General features: G+C 31.3%; 3 protein-coding genes across 6 annotated transcripts in view; 1 reads left to right on the forward strand and 2 right to left on the reverse strand.

Annotated features, from left to right (window-relative positions):
• Orc6 (Origin recognition complex subunit 6) overlaps positions 1 to 19,884 on the forward strand; it is a 103,405-nt gene that overhangs the window by 67,229 nt on the left and 16,292 nt on the right. For all 3 annotated transcript variants that reach the window (XR_013877190.1, XR_013877191.1, XM_080152229.1), the window contains exon 8: positions 10,732 to 10,824. Coding sequence is in view for 1 of the 3 variants with exons in the window: in XM_080152229.1 (XP_080008355.1) it covers positions 10,732 to 10,824 (93 nt within the window). In the remaining 2 variants the exon portion in view is untranslated. The remainder of the gene's footprint in view (positions 1 to 10,731; positions 10,825 to 19,884) is intronic.
• Positions 1,911 to 4,523, reverse strand: LOC145313007 (uncharacterized). 2 transcript variants are annotated; one of them, XM_080152227.1, is made up of 4 exons: positions 4,172 to 4,523; positions 3,666 to 3,912; positions 2,493 to 2,975; positions 1,911 to 2,233 (listed from the first exon to the last, which is right to left on the reverse strand). In XM_080152227.1, exons 1-4 carry the CDS (start codon positions 4,429 to 4,431, stop codon positions 2,033 to 2,035), a joined length of 1,191 nt encoding a protein of 396 aa, XP_080008353.1. In that variant the 5' UTR covers positions 4,432 to 4,523; the 3' UTR covers positions 1,911 to 2,032. The 2 variants fall into 2 exon arrangements, with proteins under 2 accessions (XP_080008353.1, XP_080008354.1); XM_080152228.1 differs by having other exon boundaries at positions 2,099 to 2,233; positions 2,481 to 2,975; positions 4,172 to 4,521.
• Positions 4,464 to 5,639, reverse strand: LOC145313013 (uncharacterized). The gene is made up of 3 exons (XM_080152233.1): positions 5,485 to 5,639; positions 5,294 to 5,406; positions 4,464 to 4,720 (listed from the first exon to the last, which is right to left on the reverse strand). Exons 1-3 carry the CDS (start codon positions 5,637 to 5,639, stop codon positions 4,623 to 4,625), a joined length of 366 nt encoding a protein of 121 aa, XP_080008359.1. The 3' UTR covers positions 4,464 to 4,622.

Below are 19,884 nucleotides of genomic sequence, written 5' to 3' on the forward strand. Positions count from 1 at the left end.
ATATTCAAAGCATTTCAAAAAACTCAAATGACAATAATTTTAAAGCCCAATAAGGTATTGTTACTAAAAAGGAATAGAGAAATCATTCTCTATGAAAACTCATTATCTAATAATGCATTATCACCTATATATGATGATAAACCCTTTACTTCAAATTTGTTAAAAAAAACGCTACAAACTAACCTAAATTTACACTAAAATAATGTCATACATCACAATAATATAACAAAATGACACACAGTAATATAAATATCACGCATTTCCCCATCTTGTATAAGATTAGCAATAGACCTATTACAATTAACCACTAATAATTATACCAAACAATATTTTTTTTTAATACAAAAAAAAGCTAATACAAACTTTAATTTATAATAAAATTCGTAAACCAAATTGACCTTAAATATCTAACATCATCCTCATACATTGTTATAATAATAACAATAAACTCTTATCATAAATCTATTTTCATAATACAAACAAATTTTCGCTAATTTTTTTTGCTGAAAGGGGTAATTATACTTAATAAAGTATTTTATTAAGTAAAATAGTTTTATTGCAACAAAAAAACTAACAAAAATCTTTTTACTAATCTCAATTATAAAAAATACCTAATACTTTTCTTTGTAGCCAATATTTAAGGTATCAATCAAAAGTTGTCTTTCAAATTAGGTATTAATTGTAATAAACAAGGGTAAATTGATATTTAGTCTTACTTTGACTTTGGCAATATGCCTAATCAGATACACAGAGACCTCTTTCCTCTTCTAGGCATTTTTTTTTAATTTTTTAAAAAAAACAAACATTTTTTTTTCTGAAAAAAATATATATGAATAATCAAAAGAAATCTTTTTGGTGGTATTTTTATTTATAAAGGTCCGAAAAAATTAACAAGTAAATATAGATATAGTAACAGAGGTTCAAATAAGTTAACTTATACATAAAGAGCAGCTGCGCTCCTAGCAAAGGAAACTCTGCATTTAAATGAATACGTGAAAATAAAATAATGTGACTTTAATAAGTACAAAATAAATAAGCTTGGTAGTTATAAAATCTTTAGTTTAAATTTTGTAGGTACGTTAAATAGTATGTACAGTGAACATAAATATCGAAAATCGAAAGTGCATAAAAATATTTTTTGTTAAAAAGTGTTTAAAAATTTAAAATCCAAGTATAAGGTAAAACATCTTAATTGAAAAAAAAAATAGCTTGCAATAGTTTTGACTATACATTAGAAAAAAAACTCGTTAGATTTACCTTACAAAAAGTAATAATTGTTATTGGAAAACAAAATTTTAACAAGCATATCTTATCAGGTCTATGTAATAGAAATCCATACATTGACCTTACTAAACATTGAGAAAACTTTAAGAAAAGAACTTTAAAGGCAAATATAAATATAAAAATCGTTAATATATCCTTGCTTGAAAGATATATATGAATTCAAAACTTTTACATAATTAAAACAAGAATAACAATCTTGCTAACCAGTAATGTATATCTTAGGTACATATTAATAAGGAATATTATTTCTTTTAGCCAGGTTAGCTAAGCAGCTAACTACATATTTCAAAATAGTAAGATATATAAATTGTAATTAGGATAACCATATATCTAACCACTTTTAGGTACATGTTACATAAGCGTTTGTAATATCTAAGCGTAGGTATTGTACATTTACTTAACAAGAGATTCAACTAGTAGTAAAAATTTCAACAACGTTAAAATAACAAAAATAAATATCTTCTAATATATGGAGTGCAAGGAATACTTTTAAAACTTGTACAGCTTGATTTAAACAAAGTATTTAAAATAGAATCTAGCACATATTGTCCGTAACTATAATAATTGTATAGTTTACTTTAACTTAAAGTTTGTTACATGATTTTAAGAAAATGAGCATAGGTAATTTTTTTTAGATAGATTTTATCACGTTTCTTTGGTTAGAAATACTTCACAAATTTTAGATAAATTATTCCTCTTTTGACATGGAATAAATAAACACAGTTTAATTTGACAAGGTAATTATGAGTTATTTCTGACACTGTTTCATATGTTTTTCATTTAAATTTTGAAATACTTTTCTGGAAGATCGGGTGCTAGCCCTGCGGAATTCTTGTAATGGAATGTCAGTTTTATTGGAATCTTCGGGAGAAGATTGATTTAACACCTTCCCAAGGCCTGCAAAGAATCTTCGCATCTTGTCCAGTCTCTTTGAACTTTCAGCTACATCCTAGAAAATAAAATAATGTATGAAAATTAAAAAAAAAATGAAAGTATCTTGTTTTTCATCTAGTATCAATACTAATAAATAATTTGTATTGGTAAATTTTACACACACTCACACACATATTGAAAAACCAGCAGGTAAAACATATGTATTACACACACACACTCAAACACACACACAGGTTAAAACCGACAGGTAAACCATACACAAAATACCCAACTAAGGTATTCTATAAGGTAAATTTACTCACATTTTAACATACCTCATTGGTATAGCCATGGAAGTCGGCATCTTCTTGGTTTGCAGGTAAGTCCTTGACAGGCTCGGGACATTTCTGGACAACAGTATCATCTCCCAGATCTTTCTCAGTTTCAGCTTGCTTGGGCAGAGGAGTGGACATACTGGTAGGTATAAAGGTTCCATTCTCCACGGAAGACAGGTTTGCTTCTTCATCCAGGTTTGCCAGCTGACTTCTGTAGGTCTCTTCCTGAACATGATCCAACATAGTCAGACCACCAAGTATACCAGATCTCATGGAATTATCAGGCTGAACATCTTCTTCAGTATCTGAACACTGAGTATTTACTTTCTCCTTACCAAGATAAGCTCTAACAGCTTGTGCGTCCTTTTCTACATTTTTGGCCAGATTGGAATTACCAGTTGCTGGATTCTCAACTTTATCTTGATAATGGACATACTTGGCTCCGCTTCTGCCAGAAACCAGATTGGTATTTTGGGAAGAATCCTAGAAATAAACATTTGTTAAAAAAAAAATACTATTAAGAAAACAATTACATCAGTTTTTACACCTAAAATTTAAGAGATTTTTTTTATTAAGCAGGATACAGAACTGATCTTTCCTAAATAAAATAACTACCTAAAATAATACATTTACTAAGTTTGTATCTATCCAAACAAAATTTTGGCGGAGATATGGGTAGACTGACAGACATACCAACGGACAGACAGTATCTGTAGACAAACTATGCAACTTTTGGGTATGTGTTTAAAAAAAAAATACGCAGATTATTTCTCATAGCTACTACAAGTAAAATTATATTTCAGTTTTATTTTAATTAGAGCTTTCACTTTATACCGGGATTCGAACCAGTCCCCTAACAAAAACGTCACCTTCTAGCTAAACACTTTAATCACAACTATTAAAATTTAAAAAGTGTAGTAGGAAAAGAAAAGAACATATAAATCCTATACAGTATTTTAGGGAATAAAGCACTTTCTATTATTAGTAATAGGTAATATTTCCTTAAGCTAGGGGCAATGAATATTTTAAATTTGGAGCTTTGTTAATTTTTTTTATCATTACTAGAATATATGAAATATGTTTAATATGTCCTCTATACTTTTATCTAAGTAATTTTTTTTTGTAAAAGAAAATGGACAGATTTGAACACACAAAAAAATTAGTTTTTTTTACCTCCTTTGATGGAGATGTCACAGGCAATATCGCGGCTCCACTACCAGTATCATCTCTCTTGTTTTGAGGGAGGGCCTTGGGGAGAACCGGAGGCTGCCCAGGTAGAGCATTATTACACCCCTGGCGATGGTTCACGGGGGCCTGGGAGCTCTCCGGCCTCCGTCCAAGGGGGCGACCAGCCTCTGAAGCTTCATGAGAACGGCCAACCTGCGGGTCAGGATTTGGTGAACGCCTCTTCTTCCTCCAGCTGAAAGTGATAAATTAATTAAGTCACACTAATGACTAATTACATAATAAAATATGAGTGGACTTTAGCCGACAAAATAAGTTGCCCAATATTATTACATAGACCAATTAAATAGCATTGAATCTAAAATATTTCAAATAATTCATCTCTTACCATTTTTGATAGAAAAAAAAAACTACTAATTATTTTTTTCTTAAAATATTATACACATTTCATAGTAGAAACAAATATTTTAAACAAAGAGATTAAAATAACTTACATACAATAACAAACAGCTCCAATAATGCTCGTCAGTCCAAGACTTGATCCAAAGCCAATACCAAGGGCACCTTCTACATCTATGGATACATGATCTTCTTGTACACCAATCACAATTTTGGGATGAATTATAGGTGATGTAGTAGTTGATGTATCCACTCCAGGGGGACTGGCGGTTTTTATGTTATCCAAATTAGGAGGCTGCAACTTTTTAGGCCTCTCAAGGGTGAGCCACCAACGTTCGTAGAACTTATCCCCCATATTTTAAACAAAAAATTTTTAATTTTAAATCTGAAAAATAAAAGAAAACATAAAACAAAATTTTCGAAATTAACAACATACAGAGATATGTCAATATAAAGAAACAAACTTTAAAAAGATAATTTTATCAACACAATACCTATAAAAGTTGCATAAGATTCATGAAAACAATCACACTTTTACAAAAAAAACTACACGGGAGTACTACGGCAGGGACAGGGTTCTGCAAGATTATTTTCTTCAGTTCTTTTGTATTTTTTTCTCCCTTGTTTGGTCACAGAACAACAAACTAAAAAGAGAAAACAGAGTTATTAAGATATGCGCAATAATAGTAACTACGCAACGCATGGGAAAGAATATGCGCCAAAATGCCGCGCATAAATATCAACAATGATAAGTGTTAAAGCTTCCGTATTATTTTAATTAAACGAACACAAGGAATTAAAAGTTTTTTTAAGGGACATAGGGAAATTTTGGGATCTAGAATCTTTAAATGTAAACTAAGAAAACTTCAATTTAAATCCTAGTTATAAAAAAATATATAATAGCTTAAATTTGAAATGATCAATTATGTTTATATTTCAAAGAAATGATAAGGACTTCAAATTATCTGACATTTATCTATAATTCTACCCCACTCCCTTTTTATTTCCCCCTTTTCATAAACACTCTCACTTCCCCATAAAAGTAATGGGAAACAATTTATCAAGAAATCTAAACTTTAAAATCATAACAAATGAATTTAACTTAATGGAATTTTTAAATTGACTTATTGATTGAAATTATTACACTCAAATTTTAAGATATAAACATTTCTTTTGTAGCGCGGCTACTCTAAAATAAGGAAATAAAATAATATTACCAGCAAATAAAGCTACTAAAATTAGAAGCAGTAGTAGCCAGATGATGGCTTGAGAAAATAATAGTATTTTCTCAGTCTCAGCCCAATCAAACATGAGATTGTCAGTAGAGATTCTAGGAATAAAATAAGGGTTAACAAGTAAAATAAAACACTAAATATAAATCCTAGTTTTAAAAAAAAATTATTATTACCCATTAGGAACAATATCTTCCAATCTTTTTACAGCTAGCATAGGTTCGGCTCTTCTTTCCTCAGCATACCAAGTAGTGGAGGTAGCCACAGTGGTCGATGATTTTTCAGTGGATATTATACGAAAATCTTTATATGGATCCCAGCTAACGGACATTTTAACTTATTTCTATGATCTACAAATATTAACTGAGAAAAGTTAGGGTAATTTAATCTTTCATTCATAAAGGAATAGATATGTATTATTTAATTTCTCCCTAAAAAAATAATGTATAATATAGATAGATATATCCATATGTATTAAGGTAAACTTTAAGTCTCTTTTAAGTCTATTTTAAAATAAAAAAAATTAAAACAAAAAAAAATAGGAGAAAACGAAGACCCCAATATCCTGAACGGACAAGGTAAATATTTTTTTTTAAAGTTCCGGTACAGAAGACGACATTTTAAAATTGCTATGACAACTCAATTTTCGGAAATAACTGAACAAATATAATATGAAATACTTGCTTCTATCTGAATATGTCCCTAGCATTACAGACCAACGGACATTTTTGAACATATCTTATACATTTAAGCACATTCTTTACTCTAAAAAAATAAATTTTATCTGAAATAATAAAAACAAAAAAAACTAGAAACGAACAATATATTATAAATATTACATTTTATTGCTTTTATATATTTAGAATTAGTCAGGTTACAGAACTTACAGGTACGAGATTTTAGAGCTGTCCCACCAGATGAGGTTGAAGAAGCAGTGGATATACTGGTACAACTCATGGAGGCAGAAGACCACCAACGGGCGGACCAACCTGAAATAGAAAATGTACATCAAGAAGCTGAACTACTGATGAATATAAATGAAGACCTCTATTTATATGAAAATACTGGCTTTGTGGAGAGATTTACACCCACCACGTCCTTCCCTATTTTTAAGTATCCAACCCTACAAAGTAGTATCTTGATGAACCACACCTACCCAAACCAACCAATCACCTACATCAAAGATAAAACCATATTTATGAATCAAGCATCAATAAATTATTTAAGGGGCTACACAGTTCCTACCCTCACAGCCCAAATATACAGAATCAACCGGAAACACACTGATAGGCCCGACACACAATTTTATGAAAGAGCCGGCAACAAGATTACCATGAGGACAGACAACCAGCAGGGATATGGTCTGTTCATTCTAGACACCCTACAAACCCAAGGTTTCAACCTACCCTCATACCAAACCAATACAATGGTATCCCTATCATCCAACCCTCCAGAATGTAACCTACAACCTGCCCCTACTCCACACAGACTCAACCCAACCTTAGTCCAATTAAATAGAATTATTTTTACAATAAACCTACCCACCGAAATGATGCAACCAACCTGTCCCCTTCACCATGAAGCAGTCACCATCAACGTCAATTATAACCCAGAACCAATTCAAACCCTGTATGATATTAAACCCCTATATCTCCTTAACCCTAACCACCCAATTAGCCAATTATTAGGCACACATCCATTAATCCAGCCTATGACACCACTAATCTACAAAACCTTACATACCCTCCAAGACCTCCACAATTTAATGGATATTGTGCTTACCCACCTTCCCCAACATCTCAAGGACGACATTATACCTCAGATCTCCATATCCACCAATGAGATATTCAGTAACCAACACTACTGTGAAGCTGCATACCTGTATCCACAAGAGACTCCAGATGGTACAACACTGGATGGTTACATCATCACTCCCGACGTTCTGGAGCTAATGATGTTGAAGCGGGCATCAACAGCAAGATACACCACTGTGCTCCACACCACCACCTAAAGAAACAAATATAGTAAAAATAGTAAAATAAGTAAAAATAGTTGTATTTGTTGAAAGGGGTATATGATATCCCATCATAAATTAAATTGAAATTTAAACATTTTCTTTGGAACCATTGGTCGAGTCCTTGCCATGTTAATATTAACCTTTTATCATTCTTTTCTGGTATTTAAATGGAAAATCGATATTGCATCATACTTTGCAATACAAGGGTCATTGACAGGTCAATGTACTGTTATGACAAGTACAATAGGTCATTGACAGGTCAATGTACTGTAGAATATTCCCCCTTAAATAAGTACCTATTCCTGTTTAAACATGTCTATTCTTGTCTTAAAATGGAAAATTCGATATTGCATCATACTTTGCAGTACAATAGGTTAATGACCGGTCAATGTACTGCAAGGACAAGTACATTAGATCACTAGGCCAATAGGTCAGTAGGTCAATAGGTCAAGGTAATGTTTGATATTCCCCTAAATAAAGTACCTATTTTTAATATTCCCCTGCAATATTATTTGGGGAACATCCATTGAATGTAAGGACTAGGGGAAAGCTTAAAGGGAAAGAATGGAGCTTCTTTCCTTCCAGAGGATTCTCCTGAGGGGATGCTAAATATGCTCTCTATGCGGTTCTCTCGGTAGTATATATAAAATCCAGAATTCCCAGTATGTCATGTCTATTTTTGGTTTACTCTCCATCTTCAAGCTTGGAAGTAATCATTAACCCTCACCATACTCACAGGCAAAATTATATTTAAACTATTTAATTAATTTAACTTTAACTTATCAATATGGATCCTATAACTTTACTTCTTGAAATGCCTGAAGTTGATTTAAATGCTATCTTTGAGGCTATACCTGAAAAGATAGATTCATCTTGCCAAACTGAGAATAATGTCATAGACTTTGACTCATTGGTTCCTTTAGGAAGATCTATTCAAATAGCTAATCTTATTGGTATGTGTCTTCAAGATAGGAAAGCACATAAAGGTTTTAAACCTGGCCAAGTAACTAAATTACTTAAGCTTGTTAAGAAAAGTCCAGCTTTGAAAGACTTTGAGCCCCTAATTAATGACATAAAGGATTTTACCCCAATGGAATTATCTCAGCTTTTATTCTTTACTGAATGCATTTGCTGCATAGAATAAACTTATAAAGATATGTTTAATTTAATGTTGTACATATTTATAATTATTAATGTATATATCTAGTATTATTTCTTATTATGTAAAAGACAATTTGATGTGTAATTATTTAATTCATTTTACTATGCCAATAAAATCATAAAGTAATCAAGTTTTAATTCCTAATTTATATTAAAATTGTAACCCCAAAACCCGACCTATAAAACTAATTGTAGAGTAGCTTTGATTCTTTTAAGAATATAATTAGTTATAGAGTAGCTTCGTCAATTACAGACTTAAATAAGAATTATGGAGTAAAACTTTGCTTTATTTACAAGCTACCTAGATAACCAACTCTTACCTGCACTTAGCTTTCCAGGAGAGCATTGTATAGGTCACATGGTCACTTTGATTCAGTTATCAGAAAAACACTGCCTAAAATAGGTATAACTTGTTATATAGATATTAAGCAATGGACTAAATGGAAATAGGGTATATATGTGAGACTAGCATCATAGACTAATATAGCTTAGATCAGACTATGAGCTTTTCTCATTAAGCACATGGACGAGTGGTTTCCAAATACAAAATCTGAACCAACCAATTGTTAAATTTAGTCTTAAGATAAATAGTTAAGTAAACGTGGCACTACGGAAACCGCCCTCGTGCCATCAAAATACGCTTATGTTGTTTTATAAACTCACCTCTAACTCTTCAAATAAGAAATTTTAATTTTTTACCTGTCCAGAGGCCATCTGGAGGCCTGCAGCACCTGAACCTGGAGGCCGATTGTAATTTTTTCTTTAAATATGTAAATAATATACTAAAAGAAGCTTATTTTGTTTTATAAACTCACCTCTAACTCTTCAAATAAGAAATTTTAATTTTTACCTGTCCAGAGGCCACCTGGAGGCCTGCAGCACCTGAACCTGGAGGCCGATTGTAATTTTTTCTTTAAATATGTAAATAATATATTAAAACAAGCTTATTTTGTTTTATAAACTCACCTCTAACTCTTCAATTGAGAAATTTTAATTTTTTACCTGTCCAGAGGCCATCTAGAGGCCTGCAGCACCTGAACCTGGAGGCCGATTGTATTTTTTTCTCTTTAAATATGTAAATAATATATTTGAAGAAGCTTATTTTGTTTTATAAACTCACCTCTAACTCTTCAAATAAGAAATTTTAATTTTTTACCTGTCCAGAGGCCACCTGGAGGCCTGCAGCACCTGAACCTGGAGGCCGATTGTAATTTTTTCTTTAAATATGTAAATAATATATTAAAACAAGCTTATTTTGTTTTATAAACTCACCTCTAACTCTTCAATTGAGAAATTTTAATTTTTTACCTGTCCAGAGGCCATCTAGAGGCCTGCAGCACCTGAACCTGGAGGCCGATTGTATTTTTTTCTCTTTAAATATGTAAATAATATATTTGAAGAAGCTTATTTTGTTTTATAAACTCACCTCTAACTCTTCAAATAAGAAATTTTAATTTTTTACCTGTCCAGAGGCCATCTGGAGGCCTGCAGCACCTGAACCTGGAGGCCGATTGTAATTTTTTCTTTAAATATGTAAATAATATATTAAAAGAAGCTTATTTTGTTTTATAAACTCACCTCTAACTCTTCAAATAAGAAATTTTAATTTTTACCTGTCCAGAGGCCACCTGGAGGCCTGCAGCACCTGAACCTGGAGGCCGATTGTAATTTTTTCTGTAAATATGTAAATAATATATTAAAAGAAGCTTATTTTGTTTTATAAACTTACCTCTAACTCTTCAAATAAGAAATTTTTATTTTTTTACCTGTCCAGAAACCACCTGGAGGCCTGGAGCTCCGGAACCTGGAGGCCTATCCAAAAAATCTTAAAACTTGGGAAAATTCATTATATTAGGATGATTTTATCTCTAATAACCTATCCTCTAAGTCCAAAGATAAAACCTATGCTTCCTGTTTACGCAAATGTGTCAAAACTTCCCCCTCCCCCCTTGCCTAACCCTGCGGAGCAATCACCTAACCTCCTAACATATCAAAAGCTACTGTGAAAATACGACGAAACGTTCCTTAAGAGGCGTTGTCACGAAAGAGACTATACTCCCTTATTCACATTTAAAAGATTGTCCCTAATCGGTTCAACTGCTGCTGTAAAGGAAATACATATGATTCAAATAAATTTTTTTTTGGGGGGGGGGATTTTCTGATGACGTATATCAAAATAAAATTAATTTGTCGCCGGGGGGTCGGTTGTTCAAAAATAGGGTTAGGTGAACATTCTCTTGTTTAGGAGGAAGATAACAATGACGGCGCCAATGATGAAGAAGCATTGAAAAGAAAACACGAGGAGGAGAATGATCTTGATGAAGCTGAATCTTTCCAGGTTGGATTTCTTGCAGCAGAGATACTCTATAATAAGAATGATTTTGACCTTACTTTGCCTGGAAACAACAATTCTAATATACTTCAGACTGTAAGGAACAGCAGACTCTAATGCATTTGTAAAAATATTTAGAACTATTTCCGGAAATGTAATGTTTTAATAAAATTATATTTTGGTTATGTCTGGGAAGAAAGAGAGATAATACATGGTCAGGGGGGGGGAGGGGGGGGTTAATGAAAAATAAGTGGTTGGAGGGGAAAAAAATGTAAATATTAAGAAAACTGAAAACATTTTTTCCATTTACCTCCCCCCCCCCCCGCATCCTTGGTGAAAAAAAACTAAAAAAATGTGTGGTAGGAGGGATAAAATAAATAAAATATAGAGTTCTTTAAATATTTTTCCATTTTCCCCCCTACTTGGGGGGGGAGGGGGGGGGAAATAAAAAAAATTGTAGCCGGGAAAAAAAATCTTGTGCAGAATATACACCCCTGAGTCTAAGTGAAGTCAATATTCATGCCTTGGATTGAGGATGAAGGAAGATGTCCATCATAACTATTTTCGGTTCGATTCGCCCCATCTCTTTATGCATTCCCCTTTGAACTGGATTTTTCTGGATTATCTATTCCAAAACTTGATAGCGATAAGGTGTTTATACAAGTGCGCCAATGTTTTTTTAAAAAATTGTTAAAAAATAACATCTGTTTGGTTTTCCTTTGCAATTAAGCTTTTTTTTAGGTACAGGGAAGGTTTTTAACTATTTTGGGAGAGCGTATCTCTACCCTCCCAATTTAAAATCACACCCCCAAATTTTTTTCTGAATATTTCTTATTAAAACTCAGTTAAAAAGTAGAAGGGCGGTTGACTTATCCCCCTCCCACCTTAAGAACACCTAGAGGCTTCTTGGGGGCGTCCGTTGCCCCTAGTCTTTCTTAAAATAAAAGCTATGTCTTGCATTTTTTTCAATTAGGTGTTTGATCACGAATTTCATATGGTAAAAATATTTTTCTTATTTAATTGTTATCCTAATAAGATAAAAGTTATGCTTGAAAATTGTTTTAATAGCTATTATTATATGTTGCATTTTTAGATAAACGTGAGAATTGCGTTCAGAATTTGCGTCAGAATTTGCGTCATTTGCGTCATTTCAATTTTCAGATTTTTATTACCCGTCATCGGATTGAGGTTAGCTGTGCTATTAGTTTATTTAATGCATATACAACAAAATTTATTTTCTAGACTTTCTCTTTGTTTCTGATCTCTAAAATTTGCATATTAGTGATCTGATTTTAGGTAAAAGCGAAGCAACTCTATAAAAATGTAAGTATGTCCATAAACATTATCCTGTATCAAGCCGTTTTTCAACAAATTTACTTAAAATTTTGGTTCGCCTCTTATACATTTATATTCTGATTATTCAGTTCAGACATTATACAAGCGTTAATGTCCATTTGACCTTCCATTTCAGTGCTTCACTTTAATGAATGTTGTCATCCTTGTTATAATGAAAACATATAGAATATGCTTTGTTTCTATCTATCTATTTATTTAGCTACATGTCTAACTATCTACTATCTATATATCTATATTTTGTTCCAACGGAATCTCTGCTTCTGCATGGAGTTAAATATAATTCTTTTTTTAAAGGAGTAGTTGCACGAAATGCCTTTAAATTTGAATTTAGCGAACTGCATATTTTTTCCTGCTCAATGGTTTAAAGGGGTAGGTTCACGAAATGCATTTGAACTTAATTTAGTGAACCGCATATTTTATCCTGGTTAAATGTTTAAACTACATTTATATGGCATATATTTGAAAGAATTTAAATTTTCTACCACATAGTTTTTAAAATAATAAGACTTGAAAATCGTCTTTTTAAATTGCATATATCACAAAAAGAAAATTTTTGAGTCTTGATATTTTAAAAACTACGTGGTAGAAAATTTAATTTATTTCAAATATATGCTATATAAATGTAGCTTAACCCATTAACTAGGAAAAAATATGCGGTTCACTAAATTAAGTTTAAATGCATTTCGTGAAACTACTCCTTTACATTTATAGGGCATACATTTGAAAAAATTTCAATATTCTACCATGTAGTTTAAAAATATTAGGACTTAAAATAGTATTTTTGTGAAATATGTTATTTATATAACTGGCTATATTCATAAAAAAAAGCATGACGACTAATTTCGTTATGTCTAATTGTTTGTTATTTACTGTAATACAATATTATATATGTTTGATGGTATACATGTTACTTTTGCTTGCAATAAATTTTTTGAAATGCACTTCATGCAACTATCCCTTTAAGTTGATATATCTATGGATCTCAAGAGATAAGACAATGGACTATAGATAATAATAAACTAAATTCCCTTTTCTGCAGAACAAAAATTATAGGTGGGAATCAACCAAATCAATCAAAATACCTATCTAGGCTATCTATCTACCTATCTATCTTTTAACTATAAAGGGTGTTTTTTTATAGGACAAAAGTATTGCTTAATATAACCCATTTGCCATTGACAGAAATTAATAATCTATATCCTAATTTCTTTACTGGGTTGGGGCAATTTGTATAAGAAAAAATATTTAGCGATTTTAAACAAATTATGCCCTAAAAATCGGTTTTTCCAAAGTACCTATTATCTGAAGATTTTTAAATCATGACCAATTTTAAAAATGTGTAAATTTTTAAAATTCAAATTGCGCGGCTTGTGTTAATAGTAGAATAATGTTATGCATATCATCAGAATCGTCATAAACTCTAGTTTTTGGGTGTTTAAGAAATATTCCTGTGCTATGTAAAATTTAGGAGCTACGTGGTAAAATATCCCAACTTACTTAAAACTTTTCAACCTTTCTCATATTTTCCAACATAGCTTCTATAATACAAATAGCATGAATATGATACATATATTTCCAAAAACTAGAGTTTATGAAAATTCTAACGGTATGCATAACATTTTTCTACTATTAACACAAGCCGCGCAATTTGATTTTTAAAAATGCACGCATTTTTGCACACTCTTTAAATTTGTAATGATCCAAAAATCTTCCAATAATAGGTACTTTGGAAAAACCGCTTTTTAAGGCATAATTTGTTGAAAATCGCTAAATATTTTTTCCTTATACAAATTGCCCCAACCCAATGAAGAAATTAAGATATAGATATTATTTATTTCTGTCAATGGCAAATGGGTTATATTAAAAATATCCGTTTTCATACTTTTATTTTTATTCGTTGGTTGTAAGATAAAACAAGGATGACAACATCCATAAGTAGCGAAGCATAAAAAATCATGGGAATACGTAATCAAGAATAGATTTATTGGAGAAAATAAACACATATTTTGTATAATGATGACGGTCAAAGTAAATTATAATATCCATAAGTAGCGAAGCACAAAAAATCATGGGAATACGTAATCAAGAATAGATTTATTGGAGAAAATAAACACATAATTTGTATGATGATGACAGTCAAAGTAAATAACATAAAAGATGCTCATAACAATGGGAAAAATTATTTTGATATGGATATCCCAAATAAGTTTTAAAATTGGACCAAAAACACCAAAGATATCAGGAAATATGTAAAACATTTCAAAATAGCCAAAAACCTGCAAAAAGGCAGTCTGACTGTCATGGTTGTTTTCTTTAAATGGCAGGAAATTTAATTTTGATATCTATAACTAAAAAATTTTGGAAATCGGACCATAAACACCAAAGATATCGAGAAAAATGAGAAAAAAACAAAAATAGCCTAAAACCTGCTAAAAAGCGGGGCAGGGGGTGTTTTCTAAACTAAAAGTAAGTTTATAATCATAAAAGCTTAAGTTTAATAAATCATCTCTATTGGTCAAATGGTTTCTGAGAAAATTAAGGTTAGGTTCATGTTTAGGGTTTCTTTGAGCCCCGGAGGGCTATGGGGTTGGCGGAAGGGGGGTGACTTCTAAACCAAAAGTTAGTTTATAACCATAAAAGCTTAAATTTAAGAAATTATCTCTATTGGCCGAATGGTTTCTGGGAAAATTAAGGTTAGGTTCATTTTTAGGTTTGTTTAGAGCCTCGGAGAGCTAGGGGTAGGCGGCAGGGGGGTGACTTCTAAAGCAAAAGTTAGTTTATAACCATAAAAGCTTAAGTTTAAGAAAACATCCCTATAAGTCAAATGGTTTCTGAGAAAATTAAGGTTAGGTTCATTTTTAGGGGGGTTTTGAGCCCCGGAGAACTAGGGGGTGGGGGTAGGTGGTTGACTTCTAAACCATAAGATGTTCATACCCATAAATGCTTAAGTTCAAAAAATTTACGTGGTTCATCAAGTAGTTCCCCCTGCCTCAAAAAACTTCAGTTATGTACCTCTTTTCAATAAATGTTTAAAGAATAACTAATTGTTTTATTTAAGAAGAAAAACTAGTCTATAACTGGCCCTATATATGTTTGCACAATCATAATTGTACCTGGTTTTGATTCCGTGTAAGTGAAACAGCCAGATGGGAGATCTTTATTAGCAAACATGCATTTTCTTTCAATTGCTTTGCTCACATCTTAACGAATGCAGATTCCGGAAGAGACAGAAACTTCTAGAATTCATTGGGAGGCAGAAACAATGGATGCCGCATTTTGGAAAGGAGATTTTGAGAAAAGGTCGTCGTAGTTGCCTTTTTGGTATAAGGTTTTCAAAGGACATAAGGATTTTCACAAATGCACGACTAAGGACTAAAGGAGCGCTTTACGCCCGGCACATGGATTTATCCATTGATTATATAGTAACATAATTTTAGGTAGATATTAATGGTTTTTCAAAGAAAGAAAATAAAAAATTTAAAATTCGACTTTATTCACTTTAGAGGACAGCTGCCAACCTCTAGTTTTCAGGATGTAGTTAAATACTTGTTAGAGATAATAATTTTTTTAATTCGATGAAAAGATGATCTTAAATCTTAATTTTGGGGATGATGATCTGAAAGATGCACTTACTGGTGGTGATGGTGACCCAGATTGTATCAAAGTACATGACCATTATGACAACTTATTTATCTTAGATCAAAAAAGGTCTGTTTAGTAAGCATTTTTGACAGATTTATGACCAAATAAATGTTATGGTATTATAAGTAATAGACTTTAATTGCTATTTCATATGGTAAATTGTGTTTTTTTTATCATACAACCAATGAATAATACTCTAGTGTGATGGACATAAGCTGCAGAAGGATGGACGAAGGAATCTTGATCTCCAGGTTATAGAAAAGCTTCGCTTCTAACCCAAATTAATTCCATTTGAAATTGAAGAAAATTAAATATTTTGATGGGGTAGAGTTGGCGTAAAACATATTTTTTGATGTAAGAAATAAAAGAAGGGGGTTGTGGGAAAATTTTCACTTAGATATGTTTGTCAGAATCACATTCCCTTTTCCCTGATTATAGTATTGAATGACTACACTGACATTGGGAAGTAAAAAAGAGCAAAATTTTACAAACAAAAAAATATGTTTGTTTCAGTGCTTTATAAATTTTTAAAGAAAATTCATAAAAGAATGTCTAGAGGCAATAAATAATTATAATAGTTTTTTTTTTTACTTTTTCAATCATTGAAAAAAATAAATTTCATCATTATCAATCTGTAAATTTGATTTTTCTTATCATTTTCATTTTATAGCTTTCCTTATGTTTCATATTATGGTTGATTTGAATTAACTTTAATTTGTTATTAAAGGAAGTCTGCAAGAAATACACCGATTTAACTGATGAAAGACTGCCACAAGTAAACCCAATACTCCAAATTTTAAGCCTTCATCTTCATTTAAAAAGTTGTAGGGTGAGACGGGGCTAAACCGGTAATTTTTTTTTTTTTTTTTTTTTTTTTAAATGGGGTAAAAATTAATATTTTCAAATGAAACCAAGACCATTAGAAAGCTTACAGAAAAGACTATCAGATCCTAAATGGATGTTATCCTAGGACTTTTAGAAGTTTGTCCTAATTGGACTCAAAGAAATTACTGACCTTTACCCCACGGTGGGGCTAATCTGGTAATGTCTTTTCAACCTAAAAAATATCGATGAAAAACGGCCAAACGGCCATTCAGACATAAACAATTATAATTAGTATAGGTTATAGGGATTATCCACATAAATTTTCATAATGATCGGACTATTTCTTCTATGTTAAAAATAATTTTTTCAAAAGACGAGAAATTTCAAATTTTTTTCTCACAAAAATTTTCTTTAAAACAATTTTTTTATTAAAAAAAACCTGTTCTATTCACTTTTTGGTCTAATTCTTAAAAAGCCCATATTGAATTTTAGATTTAACCTGAAAATTGATCTTAAAAATCGAATTTAAATTTTTTTTTCAACGTTACTAAAATTAACCCAAGTCATTTTTGAAAAAAATATTAACACCATATTTAAGCTTTCAACGGATTTGAAAAGAGCAAGCAATTCTTAGTTCAAAAGGTTTTTACAGATCAGTTCTAGGTCTTACTAATTTTTGTGTTGGTCGATCTTTAAACACCTACTAAAAATTTTTTTTTTTTTAATTTTCGTCCGACTTTGAGACCCATACAGTACCCTTAAAATTCATCTCACAAAATTTTCACTTTTTTGTAGGCAATGTAATAAGGAACAAATTTGCTTTTATGTTTTTTTCTGTCATTTGAAAGAAACATGGATATAAATGTCATTTTATGAAGGTGGGTCAAAAATTACCGGTTTAGCCCCTTACCGGTCTATGCCCCACATCACCTTAGGCATTTTAAAATGACTTTTTAGGTAGATGAAAATTTTTCATTGCTCATGATAGAAATTTACAAAATTTCAGATGGGTTTTTACAAATGTCGTTGCTAGACTATTTAGGTTTTAGGATATTTTTTTTTTTTGGGGGGGGGGGGGGGTGTGAGTATACGATATCATCTGTTTAATACAATACTGCTATAGGATCTCTAGTAATCTATTTGTATGTAATAATACGCATATTTACTAATACCCCTTTGATTGTCCTAGAATTATTAATTAAGCTTTTATTAGTCCTAGATAGCATAAGCACACATTTATTTGCATTTATCTTTTATTTAAAATTTAGCTTTTTATTTACTTTAACAGATTTTGAAAAAAATTTCAAGTTTTAAGAAGGGATAGTGAAACATTACTTTAGGTTAATTCATCTACCTTTTATCTTAATTGTTTCAGACAAAGGTCTAAGAGAGGGAATAAGCAGTTATTAAAACCATCCCATTATATCATTAGAATTCCCTGAAAATAATATTTAAGAGGAATAATTCTATTTCTTTCTATTTTCAAATTTACATGAATTAAACTTTGAATATGAATCTAGCTATCTAACTATCTATTTATCCATCTATCTGGTTATCTATTAATCCATCTATCTATCTATGTATCTATCTTTCTATGTTTCTATCTATCTATCTAACTATCTATTCATCCATCTATCTAGCTATCTATCTAGCTATCTATCTAGCTATCTATCTAGCTATCTATCTAGCTATCTATCTAGCTATCTATCTAGCTATCTATCTAGCTATCTATCTAGCTATCTAACTAACTAACTATCTATCTATCCATCAATCTATCTATCTATCTATCTATCTATCTATCTATCTATCTATCTATCTCATTATCATATCCAGTTTTCTACAAATCCGCAGAAAGCTTTTTATAATATGATGCCAGAAATAACTATTATGTGCTGAAGAATTAGTCGCAGCTTTTGGATGGACAGACAAAGACAAACGGATAAAACGACTTTACAAATCCAATACAAATCAAATGACCATTAGAGCATTTCCAACAGACTGACGTACAGAGTAGAGTAGAGTTAGATGCTCATCGATTAAGAAATAGAATAGCAGCTAAGTAATTTAAAATTTCCAAAATAAATCAAATGACTCTCAGAGCAAAAAAATATAAACTGGAGCTCATCGGTATAGGGCATTCTCATGAAATTTTTAGGCTCTTTAACTTGAATAGCAGCCGAGAAATTTATGTTTCCCCCAGTTTTATACAGATACAGACGGATGGACATAAATATATAAAGGGTGTTAAAAAAAAACAATCGCTTCACTTTTTTCAATATAAATCCTATAGTTTTGGTCGAAAACCTTTAAAAAAGGATGACTACATCCATGAAAGCTAAGCTCTGAAATGGAAGGACAAACGAACTTTAACACTTGTAGAGTGTCAGAACTGGATAAACTGAATTTAATGCATATGTCTATACAAAATTGTAAGTATATTTGTTGCAAACTTGATTAAATATATGATACTGTTTAAGGACATAGTGACGTTTTTAGGACTTTATTATAAAGATGTTTCGCTTATAACATATACCTTGTTGTAATAGGGATCAGTATTAAAAAAAATAGTTGGAAAGGATAATTTTAACATTAAAAAATTTGTTGTGAAAAAAAATTAAAAATCAGCTTGTTTTAGATTGACGTCCGGACTTTCTGGTAACGTTTATAGAGTTGCTGCGCTTTCTAATCGTACATAACTGTTATATGAATCAGCTTGCAAAGTTAAAAATCAATAGGAAAATTCTATCCTGTTTAAATTAACGAAAACAGCTAACTGTTACAGATGGACGGACAGACAAACCGACCCTCAATATAGAAAAGCTTCGCTTTTAAATAACACAATTCATGCTCAAGCAATAACAATGAGAAATCAACATTGAATTTTGAATCTACTCACCTCTCTAGAGTACTAAAGCTCGAGATTTAGCCCTTGTGAAGAAATAAAAAGACAGAACCATCATACACTGAGACATGACAGCTCTGCCTGGTTCTTGATGTTTGACAGGCCTTTCTTTTTTTTGCTAAATTGACTAGGATTGTGTTAGAAACCTGGTTAAGGTGTCTATAGAAAGGTCTTCACATGCCACATAAAAAAATTACGCATTATGGGGTCTATCTACAAGATTAAAAGTACTTAGGACTTTTTTTCTTTTTTAATTTTAGAGAAAAATTCTCCACAAGGGCTAGGACTCAAGCTGTAGTACTATGGAGAGGTAAGTAAATTCAAAATTCAAGGTTGATTTC

Source organism: Acartia tonsa, chromosome 3, assembly GCF_053477335.1.
Source record: "Acartia tonsa isolate MP-2025a chromosome 3, ASM5347733v1, whole genome shotgun sequence".
Taxonomy (NCBI): domain Eukaryota; kingdom Metazoa; phylum Arthropoda; class Copepoda; order Calanoida; family Acartiidae; genus Acartia; species Acartia tonsa.

What these genes read in the sequence shown, in the direction of transcription:
- LOC145313007 (XM_080152227.1), bottom strand. Translation starts at nt 4,431, where the DNA reads ATGGGGGATAAGTTCTACGAACGTTGGTGGCTCACCCTTGAGAGGCCT. An exon ending in TGACATCTCCATCAAAGGAG is followed by an intron (nt 2,976 to 3,665) that starts GTAAAAAAAACT and finishes GTTTATTTCTAG; the next exon opens with GATTCTTCCCAAAATACCAA. An exon ending in TCCATGGCTATACCAATGAG is followed by an intron (nt 2,234 to 2,492) that starts GTATGTTAAAAT and finishes TTTATTTTCTAG; the next exon opens with GATGTAGCTGAAAGTTCAAA.
- LOC145313013 (XM_080152233.1), bottom strand. Translation starts at nt 5,639, where the DNA reads ATGTCCGTTAGCTGGGATCCATATAAAGATTTTCGTATAATATCCACT. An exon ending in GAAGATATTGTTCCTAATGG is followed by an intron (nt 5,407 to 5,484) that starts GTAATAATAATT and finishes TTTTATTCCTAG; the next exon opens with AATCTCTACTGACAATCTCA. An exon ending in TTTAGTAGCTTTATTTGCTG is followed by an intron (nt 4,721 to 5,293) that starts GTAATATTATTT and finishes TTCTCTTTTTAG; the next exon opens with TTTGTTGTTCTGTGACCAAA.